General features: G+C 39.8%; 1 protein-coding gene across 1 annotated transcript in view; it reads right to left on the bottom strand.

Annotated features, from left to right (window-relative positions):
• Nucleotides 1-17,952, bottom strand: part of LOC128657242 (zinc finger protein 14-like) — a 53,761-nt gene extending 35,809 nt beyond the window's left edge. The window contains exon 1 of the mRNA XM_053711514.1: nucleotides 17,777-17,952. Within this exon, the coding sequence (XP_053567489.1) occupies nucleotides 17,777-17,952 (176 nt within the window). The remainder of the gene's footprint in view (nucleotides 1-17,776) is intronic.
• Nucleotides 17,953-19,363: the final 1,411 nt, after the last annotated feature.

Below are 19,363 nucleotides of genomic sequence, written 5' to 3'. Positions count from 1 at the left end.
TGTTTAATTAATTTATTGATAGTGTAGTGTTAGGTTAATTGTAGGTAATTGTAGGTAGTTTATTTAATTAATTTATTGATAGGGTAGTGTTAGGTTTAATTATATCTTAGGTTAGGATTTATTTTACAGGTAATTTTGTTATTATTTTAACTAGGTAACTATTAAATAGTTCTTAACTATTTAATAGCTATTGTACCTGGTTAAAATAATTACAAAGTTGCCTGTAAAATAAATATTAATCCTAAAATAGCTATAATATAATTATAATTTATATTGTAGCTATATTAGGGTTTATTTTACAGGTAAGTATTTAGCTTTCAATAGGAATAAGTTATTTAATAAGAGTTAATTTATTTCGTTAGATAAAAATTATATTTAACTTAGGGGGGTGTTAGTGTTAGGGTTAGACTTAGCTTTAGGGGTTAATCCATTTATTAGAATAGCGGTGAGCTCCGATCGGAAGATTAGGGGTTAATAATTGAAGGTAGGTGTCGGCGATGTTAGGGAGGGCAGATTAGGGGTTAATACTATTTATGATAGGGTTAGTGAGGCGGATTAGGGGTTAATAACTTTATTATAGTAGCGCTCAGGTCCGCTCGGCAGATTAGGGGTTAATAAGTGTAGGCAGGTGTCGGCGACGTTGAGGGGGGCAGATTAGGGGTTAATAAATATAATATAGGGGTCGGCGATGTTAGGGCAGCAGATTAGGGGTACATAGGGATAACGTAGGTTGCGGCGGTTTACGGAGCGGCAGATTAGGGGTTAAAAAAAATATGCAGGGGTCAGCGATAGCGGGGGCGGCAGATTAGGGGTTAATAAGTGTAAGGTTAGGGGTGTTTAGACTCGGGGTACATGTTAGAGTGTTAGGTGCAGACGTAGGAAGTGTTTCCCCATAGGAAACAATGGGGCTGCGTTAGGAGCTGAACGCTGCTTTTTTGCAGGTGTTAGGTTTTTTTTCAGCTCAAACTGCCCCATTGTTTCCTATGGGAGAATCGTGCACGAGCACGTTTTTGAGGCCGGCCGCGTCCGTAAGCAACTCTGGTATCGAGAGTTGCATTTGCGGTAAAAATGCTCTATGCTCCTTTTTTGGAGCCTAACGCAGCATTTGATTAAACTCTCGATACCAGAGTTAAATTTATGGTGCGGCCAGAAAAAAGCCCGCGGAGCGTTAACAGCCCTTTTACCGCCGAACTCCAAATCTAGGCCTAACAGAGGGATAGTTAGACTCAAGAATGAGGATAAAGTAGTGGAAGAAGATAAACAAATAGCAAACTGTTTAAATGATTACTTTTGTTCAGTCTTTACAACAGATGGTAAAGATAGTGAGATGCTATTAAGGGATGTTACTGTAAATAATCTGAGTAGTACTTTTCTTTTTACAGAGGAAGAGGTTTCAAGGGCTTTATCAAAAATAAAAGTTAATAAGTCTGTGGGTCCAGATAATATTCATCCAAGGGTTCTAAGAGGACTTCAGACCGTAATAGCTACTCCATTAGCTGATTTATTTAATCAGTCACTTCTAACAGGAGTTGTTCCAAAAGACTGGAAAATTGCCAATGTAGTCCCTCTTCATAAAAAGGGTAGTAGGGAAGATTCTGCTAACCATAGGCCAGTCAGTTTGACCTCAATTGCAGGGAAATTAATGGAAACTCTTTTAAAGGAAAGACTTATATCTTTCATTCAGACAAACAACTTAGAAGACAAAGGACAGCATGGTTTCACTGCTGGAAGATCATGCCTGACTAATCTAATTGATTTCTTTGACCATGTAACTAAAATAATAGACCAGGGAGGTGCCGTAGATGTTGCATATCTAGACTTAAGCAAAGCATTTGACACCGTCCCACACAACAAACATATTCACAAAATGTATTGCCTTGGAATAGATGCTAAGATTGTTAAGTGGGTAGAATGTTGGCTTAAAGATAGACAACAGAGGGTTTCAATTAATGGAGTACATTCAAATGAGGCATCAGTTACTAGTGGTGTTCCCCAAGGGTCAGTTCTTGGGCCTGTTCTGTTTAACATGTTCATAAGTGATATTGGAAGTGGGCTTAAGGGAAAGGTTTGCTTGTTTGTTGATGATACAACAATTTGTAACAGGGTAGATGTTCCAGGAGGAGTTGATAGAATGAACTATGATATTAATAAACTAGAGGACTGGTCAAATAAATGGGATCTGAAATTTAATATTACCAATAATACCAAGAGCAAAATTATGCATATAGGATCCAAAAACCCAAAGGCCGATTATAGTCTCAATGGTACATTACTGACTGTAATTAAAGAAGAAAGGGATTTAGGAATTATTATTTCAGATTATTTAAAATTTGGTACACAATGCCGCAGTGCAGCCAGCAAGGCCAGTCAAATGCTTGGTTGCATTGGAAGAGGTTTTAGTAGCAGAAATAGCAAGGTTCTTATGCCACTTTACAGATCATTAGTTAGACCAAATCTGGAATGCTGTGAACAGTTCTGGAGACCATGGCCTCTAGTTATCAAGCCGTCAACCTCAAATACGCTGGAATTCCGCATCGTATTTGTGGCGAGGCTGATTCGCCTAAGTTATCAAGCCCTGCTGCCCGGCAAAAGTAGAATTTTGTGACGTAAGCTTTGATCCGCCGGACTCAGTCCGACACAGATCGATTCTCACGTCACTCCAGATGTTCCGAACGCAAGTTTGGCACAATCTGACTACTTTTGGAATTTATCAAATGACTACCAGGTACGCTCGGCACTTTTCCGGCCCAGCGTACCTGATTTTCAATCCGCTGCCCTGGAGGCGGCGGATTCCTATAGGAATCAATGGGAGTCTGACCATAGCGAAAGTTCATGTTCGCTGCTGCCCGACATCCCATTGATTCCTATGGGAAGTGTCTGCACCTAACACCCTAACATGTACCCCAAGTCTAAACACCCCTAATCTGCCCCCTACACCACCGCCACCTATATTAAACAAGTTAACCCCTAAACCGTCGCTCCCGGAGCCCACCGCTACTCTAATAAACTTATTAACCCCTAAACTGCCGCTCCCGGACCCCGCCGCCACCTACATAATACCTATTAACCCCTATCCTGCCCCCCTATACCACCGCCACCTATAATAAATTTATTAACCCCTATCCTGCCTATCCTGTACCCCGCCGCAACTAAATAAATTGTTTAACCCCTAAACCGCCGCTCCCGGACCCCACGCCACCTATATTAAACTTATTAACCCCTAATCTGCCCCCCCTACACCGTCGCCACCTATAATAAATTTCTTAACCCCTATCCTGCCCCCCCTATACCGCCGCAACATATAATAAAATTATTAACCCCTAAACCTAAGTCTAACCCTAACCCTAACACCCCCCTAACTTAAATATTAATTAAATAAATCTAAATAAATATTACTCTTATTAAATTAGTTATTCCTATTTAAAACTAAATCTTTACCTACAAAATAAACCCTAATATAGCTACAATATTACTAATAATTATATTGTAGCTATTTTAGGATTTATTTTTATTTTACAGGCAAATTTAAATTTATTTTAACTAGGCACAATTATTCCTATTTAAAAATAAATACTTACCTGTAAAATAAACCCTAAGATAGCTACAATGTAATTAATAATTACATTGTAGCTATTTTAGGATTTATATTTATTTTACAGGTAACTTTGTATTTATTTTAACTAGGTACAATAGCTATTAAATAGTTATTTACTATTTAATAGCTACCTAGTTAAAATAAATACAAAATTACCTGTAAAATAAAACCTAACCTAAGTTACAATTAAACCTAACACTACACTATCATTAAATAAATTAAATTAATTAACTACAAATACCTACAATTAAATACAATTAAATAAACTAACTAAAGTAAAAAAATTAAAAAAACTAAGTTACAAAAAATAAAAAAATATTAAGATTTTTAAGCTAATTACACCTAATCTAAGCCCCCTAATAAAATAACAAAGCCCCCCAAAACAAAAAACGCCATACCCTATTCTAAATTACGAAAGTTAACAGCTCTATTACCTTACCAACCCTTAAAAGGGCCTTTTGCGGGGGCATGCCCCAAAGTATTCAGTTCTTTTGCATGTTAAAAAAAATACAACCCCCCCAACATTAAAACCCACCACCCACATACCCCTACTCTAACCCACCCAAACCCCCCTTAAAAAAAACCTAACACTAACCCCCTGAAGATCATCCTACCTTTAGCCGTCTTCAGCCAGCCGACCACCGATGGAACAGAAGAGGACATCCGCAGCGGCCGAAGTCATCATCCAAGGGGCGCTGAAGAGGTCTTCCATCCGATAGAAGTCTTTATCCAGGCGGCGTCTTCAATCTTCATCCATCCGGAGTGGAGCGGAGCCTTCTTCAAACGAGCCGACGCGGAGCCATCCTCTTCCAACGATGCCTACCTGACGAGTGGATATTCCTTTAAGTGACGTCATCCAAGATGACGTCCCTCGAATTCTGATTGGCTGATAGGATTCTATCAGCCAATCGGAATTAAGGTAGGAAAAATCTGATTGGTGAGCGTATTCAGGTCCATGGCGGCGATGTGAGGCGAGCTTAGGCGGGCGTATTGGGGCCGGCGAAGGCAGGTAAGTAGACACGTTGATAACTAGAGGCCCATATCTTCAGAAAGATATAAATAAACTAGAAGCTGTCCAAAGGAGGGCTACTAAATGGTACATGGTCTAAAATATAGAACGTACAAAGAAAGACTCTATGATCTAAATATGTATAGTTTAGAGGATAGAAGGGAAAGAGGTGACATGATAGAAACCTTCAAATATATGAAGGGATTTAATAAAATAGAAGCTGAAAGCATTTTTCACAAAAAAATAAATGCCAAAACAAGGGGTCACAATCTAAAGTTAGAGGGTAGCAGATTCAGGAGAAATTTAAGGAAGCATTTTTTTACAGAAAGGGTGGTGGATTCATGGAATGAACTTCCATTTGAGGTGGTAAACACAAAGACTGTAAAGGATTTTAAAAATGCCTGGGACATGCATAAGGCTATCCTAAGGAAAAAGTAACATGTAATATGGGTAGACTTGATGGGCCTTTTTGGTTCTTATCTACCGTCAAATTCTATGTTTCTATATATACTGTAAAGATAGGAGGTAAAGTGGATCATTGGGAACAAATTAAAGGGGAGACTTTTTTTTTAGGAAACTCTTTAGCACTCTCACAATTGATGTCTACAGCATTATTGTTGAAAACCTCAATAAAAATTAATATTTAAAAAAAATACAAAGTGTAAGTGTAACAAAACTCTTATGTCATGAATTACTATACTGCACTAGGCTTGTCTCCTTTACATACAAAAATGCAGAAAACAGCCCTTAAAGAAGTATAGCAAAATTCCCCTGTTTAAAATCTTGTGCACGATCTCACAGTGCTGGAGGATCATTTTAGATGAGCTAATCTGAGCGGAGAGCTTATTGGGAGAGATCTCTCATCCCTCTGGGACTTCCAGGTTACACCCTTTTTTTTAGCATTCAGTGAGTTCAGCCCCTGTGAAGTCTGCACTATAATTTCTCTCCAAGCAGAAGAATCTTTATCATCAGGCCCTAAGAGCTATTGCATTTTATTCTTATGATTTATTTGTTAATTATGCAACTCTACTATACTTATTTAACATTTGCAGGGCTGAATCACATCCACAACATCCATATAAGTTTATTAGATGCCTAGCCAGTTGCCTGCATTATTTAATATGAAACATTACCCTTTAAAACAGATTAATTTATTTCTGTATAAAGAAATTCAAATAAAGAGCAGTATGTGCCTGTAGCCACCAATTACAGCTTGTGTCCTGATCTAAATCAACTTTCCAGTTAAATGGTTCCCAATGATCTATTTTACCTGCTGGAGTGTATTAAATTGTTTACAAGAAGCTCCTGAACCCTTATTTTGGCATTTAAAAATAGCTGACTTAGCCTGTGGTATCCCACCTATACTGAAAGTTTCTATTCTGGAGTATATGCTATTGACAAGCCTAACATATAACATAGTCAGCAGAAGAAATTACACTCCTAATAGTGGGATGCCGGATAGTTAAGTAATAAAATGATAATTTTCCATTATTCTCCCTAAGTATTAAGCTTTAGATTACAAACAGCAATATAACAGCAGCTACTGAGTGTCAAGTGCCGGTGTAGACAGAGATACTCCCAAATCTCCAGTAACAGACAATAAAAAATCAAATGTCCACAGCAATCTCTTGAAAATCTTCTTTTATTTAAGAAACAGACATCTAAAGCTTTAGATGTCTGTTTCTTAAAAGGACATTATACACTCATTTTTTCTTTGCATAAATGTTTTGTAGATGATCTATTTATATAGTCCATACAGTTTTTTTTTAACCCCTTAACGACCGAGGACGTGCAGGGTACGTCCTCTAAAAAAATACCCTTAACGACCAAGGACGTACCCTGCACGTCCTCGGTGTGGAAAGCAGCTGGAAGCGATCCTGATCGCTTCCAGCTGCTTTCCGGTTATTGCAGTGATGCCTCGATATCGAGGCATCCTGCAATAACCCTTAGTAGCCATCCGATGCAGAGAGGGCCACTCTGTGGCCCTCTCTGCACCGGATATCTATGGCTTCCATCGTTGGTGGGTGGGAGCGTGTGTGGGAGGCGGGTGGCGGCCATCGATGGCCCAGATGATGTGGAGGGGGGCGAGATCGTGGGCGGGGATGCCCGGACATGCGCACAGACGTGCGCACGTGCACGGGGAGGCGGGGGCGGGCGCGTGCACGGGGAGGGAGCGGGAGGGAATGGCTACACTACAGAAAACAATGTAAGTAAAAATTTAAAAAAAAGGGAAAAAAAGGTCATCAGTGAATGTTTTGGTGCTCTGTGGAGGGAGGGAAGCTACACTACAGAAAAAAACGGGTGGAAAAAAAAAAAATAAAACCATTTTTTTTCTCCAAACTGGGTACTGGCAGACAGCTGCCAGTACCCAAGATGGCCCCCAGTAAGGCAGAGGGGGAGGGTTAGAGAGCTGTTGGGGGGGGGATCAGGGAGGTTGGGGGCTATGGGGAGATTCTACAAAGCAGCATATGTAAATATGCCCCCCCCCCAAAAAAAAAAAAAAAAAAAAACCTTTTATTTTAGTACTGGCAGACTTTCTGCCAGTACTTAAGATGGCGGGGACAATTGTGGGGTGGGGGAGGGAAGGAAGCTGTTTGGGAGGGATCAGGAGGTGTAATGTGTCAGGTGGGAGGCTGATCTCTACTCTAAAGCTAAAATTAACCCTGCAAGCTCCCTGCAAACTACCTAATTAACCCCTTCACTGCTAGCCATAATACATGTGTGATGCGCAGCAGCATTTAGTGGCCTTCTAATTACCAAAAAGCAATGCCAAAGTCATATATGTCTGCTATTTCCGAACAAAGGGGATTCCAGAGAAGCATTTACAACCATTTGTGCCATAATTGCACAAGCTGTTTGTAAATAATTTCAGTGAGAAACCTAAAATTGTGAAAAAATTAAAGTTTTTTTTTATTTGATCGCATTTGCCGGTGAAATGGTGGCATGAAATATACCAAAATGGGCCTAGATCAATACTTGGGGTTCTCTACTACACTACACTAAAGCTAAAATTAACCCTAAAAGCTCCCTACATGCTCCCTAATTAACCCCTTCACTGCTGGGCATAATACATGTGTGATGCGCAGTGGCATTTAGCAGTCTTCTAATTACCAAAAAGCAAAGCCAAAGCCATATATCTCTGCTATTTATGAACAAAGGGGATCCAAGAGAAGCATTTACAACCATTTATTTCATAATTGCATAAGTTGTTTGTAAATAATTTCAGTGAGAAACCTTAAGTTTGTGAAAAAATTTGTGAGAAAGTGAACAATTTTTTTTATTTGATCGCATTTGGCGGTGAAATGGTGGCATGAAATATACTAAAATGGGCCTAGATCAATACTTTATGATGTCTTCTAAAAAAAAATATACACATGTCAATGGATATTCAGGGATTCCTGAAAGATATCAGTGTCCCAACGTAACTAGCGCTAATTTTGAAAAAAAAGTGGTTTGGAAATAGCAAAGTGCTACTTGTATTTATGGCCCTATAACTTGCAAAAAAAGCAAAGAACATGTTAACATTGGGTATTTCTAAACTCAGGACAAAATTTAGAAACTATTTAGCATGGGTGTTTTTTGGTGGTTGTAGATGTGTAACAGATTTTGGGGGTCAAAGTTAGAAAAGGTGTGTTTTTTTCCATTTTTTCCTCATATTTTATAATTTTTTTTATAGTAAATTATAAGATATGATGAAAATAATGGTATCTTTAGAAAGTCTATTTAATGGCGAGAAAAACGGTATATAATATGTGTGGGTAGAGTAAATGAGTAAGAGGAAAATTACAGCTAAACACAAACACAGCAAAAATGTAAAAATAGCCTTGGTCCCAAACGGACAGAAAATGGAAAAGTGCTGTGGTCATTAAGGGGTTAATGTATAGTTTTGCTTATTTTTAAATAACATTGCTCTGATTTTCAGACTCCTAACCAAGCCCCAAAGTTTTATGTGAATACCGTCAGCTACCTTCTCCAGCTTGTTCCTGTTTGTGTAAAGGGTCTTTTCATATGCAAAAGAAGGGGGAGGGGGAGTGTCTTATTTCCCATTTGCAGTGGGCTTTCCAGCTATCTTTTCAACAGAGGTAAACTGAGAGCTTCTAAGTAAGTTTTTAAACAGTTTTATACTGGATTTTTATATCAGTATCTGTGCATGTTATTCTTTATAATAGTGTCTATTACATGCAGTTATATGAAAATGAGTGTATACTGTCCCTTTAAATAAAAGAAGAAGATTTGCAAGAGATTTCTGTGGACATTTGATTTTTTTTATTGTTTGAGCTTTAGTTTACAGACAAATATAAGATAAGGAAGCAAGTGTGTGTACACAAATTGATAACATAATGAGGTCTGATATTACCTGAAGCTTAACCCATTGTAATAGGCTGTGGTTTAAAAGCACAAAACCCGCTAAACATATACACAAATAAACCTGCAAATGGTTTACATAGCTATTCTGCATCCAGTACTCCTGTACTGAAACTTTTAGCATAGGTTGAGGTTTTCGACAGGAAAGTCAGCTATTTCTCATGACAAAATAAAGATATGGGGGCGTATCATGTCTGCCGCACATCAATAAATACGCTGTCGGCATTTATCATTGCACCAGCAGTTCTTGTGAACTGCTGGTGCAATGCTGCCCCCTGCAGATTCGCAGCCGCTAGCAGGGGGTGTCAATCAACCCGATTGTATTCGATCGGGTTGATTTCTGTCGGCGACCTCAGAGCAGGCGGACAAGTTATAGAGCAGCGGTCTTTAGACCACTGCTTCATTACTTCTCTTTCCGGCGCGCCAAACAAGGGGCATCAAGCCCCATACGGATTTTGATAAATATGCCCCAAAGAAGCTATTTGTAAACAATTTTAACTAGGTAGATTAGTTACTAAATCGGAACATTATTTAAAGGGGATAACATTTTACAGTACACCGTCCCTTTAACCCTGTTGCCATTACCAAGAGGCATTTTTATAGTAATAAAACATTCAAACGAACTACAGCATTTTATTGTTGCAATAGAATGTTCCTTTAACTCAAAAAGCTACTCCAATGCTGAGAAATAGAAAAGAGCAGTTAATAAAAAAAAATCTATTTTGTCTTATCCACACCCTACAGTATCTCAGATCATATCATGTGATAATCAACGAACATTCACATTATAAATTCCAGAAATAGGTTCTGTGGTCTTTTTTTTTTTAACAGAAAATATGTGATAACTGTTGAGGAGTAAAAAGAACAAATATCTCCCTTGTTCTCTGTTTTAAGTCTAAAAAGAGAGAGATTTGTCGCTATGCAGTGATCAATAAGTCCCTGAACCAAAGAGAATCCTGTTTGATGCGATCTTACAGCAATCTCCCTCTGCGGCTGCCTTCATGTCATTGCATGTCTGCTGTCATGTCTTTGTTTGCATTTATATCTATGTGGTATACAAAATAATATAACACGTTCTCAGATTATCAGCCACCATCAGTTATAAAGACAAAATAGCTTGCTCTTTCTAATTGAAAATATTTCTGAAAAATATGTATTACGGGATTTATTAAGAACTTTATTGTGAAGAGAGAGAAAATATTTCCAACGAAGGGCCAGATTAGGAGTGGAGTGCAAAATGCGCTTTCGTGAGCGTGATATTTGCGATCCACTCATAATACCAGCATATGCAATTGTGCACTGGTATTTGAAGTGGCCTGCAATGCGAACGCATGAATGTACTGGCATTCTGCTTCTGACCTGTTTCCATGATCCTGATGTTGGAATGTTCAAAGATAGTAAGCCCTATACTTTCTTATGTCTAGTGCTTTGTGAGACTGATCAGACAGAAATGAACATTTTTCTGCAGACAAAGATCCTTTGAATATCTGGACCTTAGTCTGAGTTTCAAATAAGCAGATTTTTTTATTTTCTTTTAACATTCAAATTTACTTCAATTTTCCTTTCCTTGTATCATGTTACAGCTATCAGCCGATCACAAAATGCAAATACATATATACTGTGAATTCTTGTATATGCTCAGTAGGAGTTGGTGGCTCAGAAAGTGTGCATATAAAAATAATAAAATTGTGTGCTTTATCTGAATCATAAAAGTTTAATTTTGAATTTAGTTTCCTTTTAACACAACTATAGAGACGAATGGTAGGAATGGCCCCTAACAAGATATTGGCCCCGCAGCAGTCTCACAGGTTTCTATAAATCTAGTCCTATGAGTATCTCTGGATTTGATATCCATGAAATGATATTGACAATAGACACTCTACAGTTCATAAAGACAGTGAGTATCACACACAGAACATATCATTTTGTAGAAATGCTGTGAAAAACACATAATTTGCTACACCAATAAAATGTCCCTTTTTTATTTTTTCTATCAGCTTTGTTCTGATTGAATGTACACAGATAAAAACGTGGTTGTGAATCCTTGTTAAGTTGTGTACTAAAGTCTGAAAAACCAATAAACCTTGAATCCAAGGTTGTGCTCCTAGGCAGTAAACCATTTAGTGTATTTATTTTATAAAATATTTTTAAAGACATTTACCACATAGACTTAAATAGTTGGAAATCATTTGTACATACAAATATAGAAAATCAATACATACATCTCTATGCATCCAACTTGTTCATGGCCTGAGCTTATCGCTTATTAAGAATATGGCTAATGCTCAAGTCCAGACACCACAAAAACCACATCCTATTTAAAATGAGATTCTACTTATACAAACTCAAACAGCTATTTTGTTGCTAGTAAAATGAAGGGTAAATACAGCAACCAAGGACAGTGGCTGTATTAAAAATGTGATAACACAATAATCATATAGGGTCATATTTCTCATGTCTGCAAGTTTACCTATTAGACAAGACTATAAGTATTTTGCTCTGCTTTAGTAGACTAGTGGATCTTTTTCCCCCCAAAATAAATCTGGTCTTTTGGAGTATTTGAAACTGGTGTTTCAACACAGTAGCAGACCTACTCAACAGAGGACCCTGGTGCAAAAAATTGTTTTGGACCCCCCAATGGTAACTCAGTAGTAAGCAATAGTAATATACATGCTGCGCTGAATAATGATATTGAGGCTAGATAGATGGATCTGCAACCTGCACTAATAAAAGGCCCCCTGTATAAGAATAGTTAGCAACACAAAAAGCATTAGCACTTGTTGAAATCTAACAGATAAATGTATTGAGGTACAGAGAAACAGAAACACAACGTTTTGGGACTCAGCCCTTAATCAGCTTGCACTGTCTCTAGCTTATGTGCTGAATTCTGGTGTTGGATGTTTGGACTGTATTAGAATTGTACATATACTGACCACACCTATATATAGACTGGCTGGTATGTCCCCCCCCCCCCCAGCACTTGGTGCCACCACACCTGCTGCACCAATGGTAGTTCTGCCCCTGGTTCAATACCACTACCCTGTATGATCAGCTCTATGCTGCATTTACCACAATCCTACAAAAGCACATCAGACTTGAACTCACCAATACTTGAAATTGTGAAAATACATGTGGATTTATTGCAAACCCCCCCACAAACAAATAAAAATAAATCTTGTTACTGCTTTCTAGACTCAGTCCCCCAGACCCCCACCTCACTGCTTAAAGGGGAATTATACCCTATGCTAAATGTGTGATGCACACTCCCTTGCAAGTCCCATTTCAAGCATCTTGATTGGATGTTTAAAATCCCTTTACAGTGTTACTACTGAGAAAATTAATTTGAGGTAAAATATCTTGCTTTTTCACAGATTTTTTTCATGTCCTAGTTTCTAGTCAGATGTTTACAGATATTCAGCATCATTTTTTCAAGTGCCTCAACATTTGGGCATTGTGTCCCTTTAATACATGCATAATAGGCATGCTAAAGTAAAGTCAGTAAAACACACACAGCCCAGGTCAGGATCTAGAAACACAGAAAAAATAAACACACCCACAAACAATAAATGGCTCTCAAAGTAAACGTATTGGTGTCAGCTAAAGCAGTATACTGTATGTGAGAAAATAATATGCATCAAGATTCATGAGCAAAACTAGTCAAACCAAACCTGAAAATTGCAAGAAGGGAAAATCTTAAACAAACAAAATTATCAAAATAATACCAGAGGTCTGACTGAAAGGGGCCAAATTATCAAGCTCCGAATGGAGCTTCATGCCCGTGTATCTGCGCGAGCCTTCAGGCTTGCCGGAAACAGCAGTAATGAAGCAGAGGTCTAAAGACCGCTGCTTCATAACTTGTACGCCTGATCTTAGGCTGGGTACATCAATCCGCCTGATCCTATACGATCGGGCTGATTGACACCCCTTGCTAGCGGCTGATTGTCTGCGAATCTGCAGGGGGTGGCATTGCACAAGCAGTTCACAAGAACTGTCTGTGCAATGATAAATGCCGACAGCACTTTCATAAATCGACCCCAAAGTGTGATCTGAGCATTATTTTTATATTTTTTTGTAAATCAGGAAATTATTGTTTTTACTAGACTTATGGCTAGATTACAAGTTTTGCGTTAGGAGTAAAAAAGCAGCGTTATGGGTTATAACGCTGCTTTTTCACTAATGCTGCTATTATGAGTCTTGTAGGTATAGCTGTCCCGCACACTTTTTTGGCCATACCGCAAATTAACTTACGCAATTTGCGTAAAGTCTTTTTTCAATGGGACTTCCATAGCGCCGATATTATACGATTTTTTCTGGGAGGCCAAAAAGTGAGCGATACAGCCTATCCCGCAAGATTCGTAACGCATGCTAAAGTCAGTAGTTATGAGTTGTACGCTAGAAAGCTGTAGCATCGCAAACACTAAAATAAAATTATTAACCCCTAATCTGCCGCTCCCGACATCGCTGTCACTATAAAAACATATTAACCCTTAAACCGCCGAACTCCCGCATCGCAAACACTAGTCAAATATTATTAACCCCTAATCTGCCGCCCTAACATCGCCGCCACCTACCTACATTTATTAACCCCTAATCTGCTGCCCCCATCGTCGCCGCCACTATACTAAATTTATTAACCCCTAAACCTAAGTCTAACCCTTACCCTAACACCCCCTAACTTAAAGGGACAGTCTAGTATAAATTAAACTTTCATTATTCAGATAGGACTTTTAATTTTAATCAACTTTCCAATTTACTTGTATTATCAAATTTGCTTTTTTCTCTTGGTATTCTTAGTTTAATCTAAACATAGGTAGGCTCATATGCTAATTTCTAAGCCTTTGAGGGCTGCCTCTTATCACATGCTTTTTAAATCTCTTTTCAACACAAAGAGACAGAAAGTACACGTGGGCCATATAGATAACGGTGTTTAGGCACGGGGGTTATTTAGGATTTAGCACAAAACAATGCTAAATTTAAGACAATAGATAAACAGTCACAGTCATGTGATCAGGGGGCTGGAAGAAGGTTGCTAGATACAAGGTAATCACAGAGGTAAAAAGTATATTAATATAACTGTTGGTTATGCAAAACTGGGGAATGTGTAATAAAGGGATTATCTATCTTTTAAAACAATAACATTCTATGGTAGATTGTCCCTTTAAATATAATTAAAAGAAATCTAAATAAAAATTCCTATCATTACCTACATTATTTCTATTTAAAACTAAAGACTTACATATAAAATAAACCCTAAGCTAGCTACAATATAACTAATAGTTACATTGTATCTATCTTTTTGTTTATTTTTATTTTACAGGCAAGTTTGTATTTATTTTAACTAGGTAGAATAGTTACTAAATAGTTATTAACTATTTACTAACTACCTAGTTAAAATAAATACAAATTTATCTGTAAAATAAAACCTAACCTGTCTTACACTAAAACCTAACATTACACTACAATTAAATTAATTAAATTAATTAAATACAATTACCTAAATTACAAAAAAAAACCTCACTAAATTACACAAAATAAAAAAACAAATTATCAGATATTTAAACTAATTACACCTAATCTAATAGCCCTATGAAAATAAAAAAAGCCGCCCCAAAATAAAAATAAACCTAGCCTAAACTAAACTACCAATAGCCCTTAAAAGGGCCTTTTGTGGGGCATTGCCCCAAAGAAATCATCTCTTTTACCTGTAAAAAAAAAATACTAACATCCCCTCCAACAGTAAAACCCGCCACCACCCACACAACCAACCCACCAAATAAAATCCTAACTAAAAATACCTAAGCTCCCCATTGCCCTGACTGAAAAGGGCATTTGGATGGGCATTGTCCTTAAAAGGGCATTTAGCGCTATTGCTGCCCAAACCCTAATCTAAAACTAAAACCCACCCAATAAACCCTTAAAAAAACCTAACACTAACCCCCGAAGATCCACTTACAGTTTTGAAGACCGGACATCCATCCTAAACGAAGCCGGGAGAAGTCCTCAGCGAAGCGGCAAGATGTCCTCAACGAAGCCGGGAGAAGTCTTCATCCAAGCCGGCAGAAGTGGTCCTCCAGACGGGCAGAAGTCTTCATCCAGACGGCATCTTCTATCCTCATCCATCCGGAGCGGAGCGGGTCTATCTTCAAGACATCCGGCACGGAGCATCCTCTTCTGTTGATGGCTAACGACGAATGAAGGTTCCTTTAAATGACATCATCCAAGATGGCATCCCTTGAATTCCAATTGGCTGATAGAATTCTATCAGCCAATCGGAATTAAAGGTGAAAAAATCCTATTGGCTGATGCAATCAGCCAATAGGATTGAGCTTCAATCCTATTGGTTTATCCAATCAGCCAATAGGATTGAGCTTGCATTCTATTGGCTGATTGGAACAGCCAATTGAATGCGAGATCAATCCTATTGGCTGATTGGATCAGCCAATAGGATTGAAGCTCAATCCTATTGGCTGATTGCATCAGCCAATAGGATTTTTTCACCTTTAATTCCGATTGGCTGATAGAATTCTGTCAGCCAATCGGAATTCAAGGCACGCCATCTTGGATGACATCATTTAAAGGAACCTTCATTCACCTTTAGTCGTCGTAAGAAGAGGATGCTCTGTGCCGGATGTCTTGAAGATGGAACAGCTCTGCGCCGGATGGATGAAGATAGAAGATGCCGTCTGGATTAGGACTTCTGCCCATCTGGAGGACCACTTCTGCTGGCTTGGATGAAGACTTCTCCCGGCTTTGTTGAGGACTTCTTGCCGCTTCGCTGAGGACTTCTCCCGGCTTCATTTAGGATGGATGTCCGGTCTTCAAAACTGTAAGTGGATCTTCGGGGGTGTTAGTGTTAGGTTTTTTTAAGGGTTTATTGAGTGGGTTTTAGTTTTAGATTAGGGTTTGGGCAGCAATAGAGCTAAATGACCTTTAAAGGGCAATGCCCATCCAAATGCCCTTTTCAGGGCAATGGGGAGCTTACATTTTTTTAGTTAGGATTTTATTTGGGGGGTTGGTTGTGTGGGTGGTGGGTTTTACTGTTGGGGGATTGTTTGTATTTTTTTTTACAGGTAAAAGAGCTGATTTCTATGGGGCAATGCCCCGCAAAAAGCCCTTTTAAGGGCTATTGGTAGTTTAGTTTAGGCTAGGGTTTTTTTTGTTTTCGGGGGACTTTTTTATTTTGATAGGGCTATTAGATTAGGTGTAATTAGTTTAAATATCTGATAATTTCTATTTTTATTTTATGTAATTTAGTTTTTTTTTGTAATTTAGGTAATTGTATTTAATTTAGGTAATTGATTTAATTGTAGTGTAATGTTAGGTGTTAGTGTAAGACAGTTTAGGTTTCATTTTACAGGTAAATTTGTATTTATTTTAGCTATGTAGTTAGTAAATAGTTAATAACTATTTAGTAACTATTCTACCTAGTTAAAATAAATACAAACTTGCCTGTAAAATAAAAATAAACCCTAAGCTAGCTACAATGGAACTATTAGTTATATTTTAGCTAGTTTAGGGTTTATTTTACAGGTAAGTATTTAGTTTTAAATAGGGATAATTTAGGTAATGATAGGAATTATATTAAAGTTAGTGGGTGTGAGGGTTAGGGTTAGACTTAGGTTTAGGGGTTAATAAATTTAGTATAGCGGCGGATACGTTGGGGGCGGCAGATTAGCGGTTAATAAATGTAGGTAGGTGGCGGCGATGTTAGGGACGGCAGATTAGGGGTTAATATTTAACTAGTGTTTGCGAGGCGGGAGTGCGGCGGTTTAGGGGTTAATATCTTTATTATAGTGGCGGCGATGTCCGGAGCGGCAGATTAGGGATTAATAAGTGTAGGTATGTTGCGGCAACATTGGGGGTGGGAGATTAGGGGTTAATAAGTATAATGTAGGTGGCGGCGATGTTGGGGGCAGCAGATTAGGGGTTAATAAGTATAATGTAGGTGGCGGCGATGTTGGGAGCGGCAGATTAGGGGTTAATAAATATAATGTAGGTGTCGGCGATGTCGGGCGGCATATTAGGGGTTAATAAGTGTAAGATTAGGGGTGTTTAGACTCGGGGTTCATTTTAGGGTGTTAGGTGTAAACATAAATTTTTTTTCCCCATAAGAATCAATGGGGCTGCATTACGAAGCTTTACGCTGCTTTTTTGCAGGTGTTAGGCTTTTTTTCAGCCGGCTCTCCCCATTGATGTCTATGCACGAGCACGTAAAACCAGCTCACCGCTGACTTAAGCAGCGCTGGTATTGGAGTGTGGTATGGAGCACAATTTTGCTCTACGCTCACTTCTTGCCTGTTAACGCCGGGTTTAGGAAAACCTGTAATACCAGCGCTGTAGGTAAGTGAGCGGTGACAATAACGTGCAAGTTAGCACCGCACAGCTCTTACCACAAAACTCGTAATCTAGCCGATGGGCATTAGGCAGCATCGTTTGCTGCCAAATGCAGAAGTAGGCGGCCCCTCAATGACTTTGGCTCTTTTGGGAACTGGATTTATGCTTGTGAAAGGTAACCACTAAGATCTGGAATTCCACAGATCTTAGTGATGATTTTTCACAAGCATAAATCTGTCTCCAAAAAGAGACAAAAACAGCTAACGAAGCGGCCTAATGTCCATGTCTAGTTGTTACTAATAAGTGAAATGAACATGCACAAAAAAACGTAACCCTCTGAATATCCAAGATATAGAAAGTGCAGGGTGCCTAGCCTTGAGCGTAACTAAGGGTTAAAGCCTGCTTGAGTGAGTGCTGATGCTGCGTGTGTTAATGTTACAATGTTGCATTGTGTGGGGGAGGGATTTACTCACCCTTTATATGGGATGTGCAGGGAGTCCCCTTCCTCTTTGTTTCTGTGGATCCCTGGAAGTTTTTTCAGCATGGACAGTGGCAAAGGAGTTTTTGTTGAAAAACCCGAACCTGCATAGTGGGAAGAGATGGACCTTGAGGACATTGAGTGGATTGCGCCATCCCCCTCTAGGGCCATTACGGGGGTCAGGGCCATGCTTTTGGGCTTTTTATCCCCTCATCTCCTTCAGTTTGGAAGAGGAGTCAAAGCCTGTTTCCCTCCCCTGAATGTGGGGGGGGTTGAGGAGGGGAATGAAGCGGGTAGAGCAGTTGTCGGAATAAGGCCCCACTGTGGGCACTAGGCCAGGGTCCCAGGGTCTGGGAGCAGGAAGTAGGCCGGGGTCCCAGGTTATGGTAGTAGGTTTTAGACCTTGGTCCCAGGTTAGTGTGGGGAATCCTGTTAGTGGGGGTCTGGTAGGTCCACTAATGGGTGGCACGTGTAGTGGGAACAGTGGGGCCTTACCTGCGTCAGTAGTCCTTTCCGGTGAGTCCGTCGTGACCGCGGTGGCGCTGCTCCAATCCCTGGTGTCGGTACTTGCGGGGGCTTCATCCTCGGGTGCGGTGCCCATTCAGTCCCAGGATCAGCTTCTCGGCATTGCGCATGTTTTGTCGTCTCCAGCGGTGAGCGCCCCATCCAAGATGGCCGCCGAGTCTACTTCCGGTCGTGTGATGCTTCCTGTTGTCGTTTCCGGTGACATGATTTTCTGTTGCGGCAGTCAGAATCAGGTCAGCGAACCGAGTGGATTGTCCCCCTGGGCTCCACAGGTAAGAAGGGAGCACCACTTGAGGTACTCAAGGTGGGTCTCAAGTATGTACAAGGGCTTCAACTATAGCTGGCAATAAGGGAGGGGAAGCTGTTAGGGCTCCCTCCTCATGCTCGCAGCCCAATGTAGGTGCTGGCAAGGCCATGGTGGTCCTTTCACACGCTGTGGCACAAAGTAAGGGGAAAACCCCTGTGGCCCGAGCAGGGTCTAAAGGGGCAAAAACATCTGCGATCCTAAATGTTAGTGCCGCTTGTTCACAGGATCTAAATGCAGGGGTGCTGCAGGGTGCGTTAATGCCCAGTAGAAAAGGAGTGAATGAGCAGGATCAAGTGGTAACAAGGGGAGCTGTAAAAAGAGGGCATGCAAAAATCAGCACTAGTCTGTGCGAGGGATTAGTGCGCAGTGATAGCGGGGATGCAGGCCCATCAGGAATGGGACGCGCTCAAGGGCGTAGCAGGGCAGTTAGGTTTCAGGATGAGTATGATTGTATACCTGTGGCCAGTACGGATGAAGAACCAAATATGCAATGTGGTGTGAGTGACAGTGATCACAAGTGTGTACAGGAGTACGGGGCTGTTGGGGTTAGGGAGGAGATGACTGGCTCTTCCCGTGGTACTCCCCTCTTGTCTTCTGTATTTCAGGTTTTGATGGTGTTTATGACTGGCAGTGATTCAGCCCCTCAGAGATCACAGGCTCTTGTTCCCAGGGTGGCCACAGTGGGATCAGATGGTCCGAGTACATCTGGATCTGGACAAGGACCTCTGGCGCTTACCACCGGTGAGTTTC

Source organism: Bombina bombina, chromosome 4 (assembly GCF_027579735.1).
Source record: "Bombina bombina isolate aBomBom1 chromosome 4, aBomBom1.pri, whole genome shotgun sequence".
NCBI classification, from domain to species: domain Eukaryota; kingdom Metazoa; phylum Chordata; class Amphibia; order Anura; family Bombinatoridae; genus Bombina; species Bombina bombina.
Note: the sequence above shows the minus strand (reverse complement) of the source record. Positions and strands in the feature narration are given on the sequence as shown.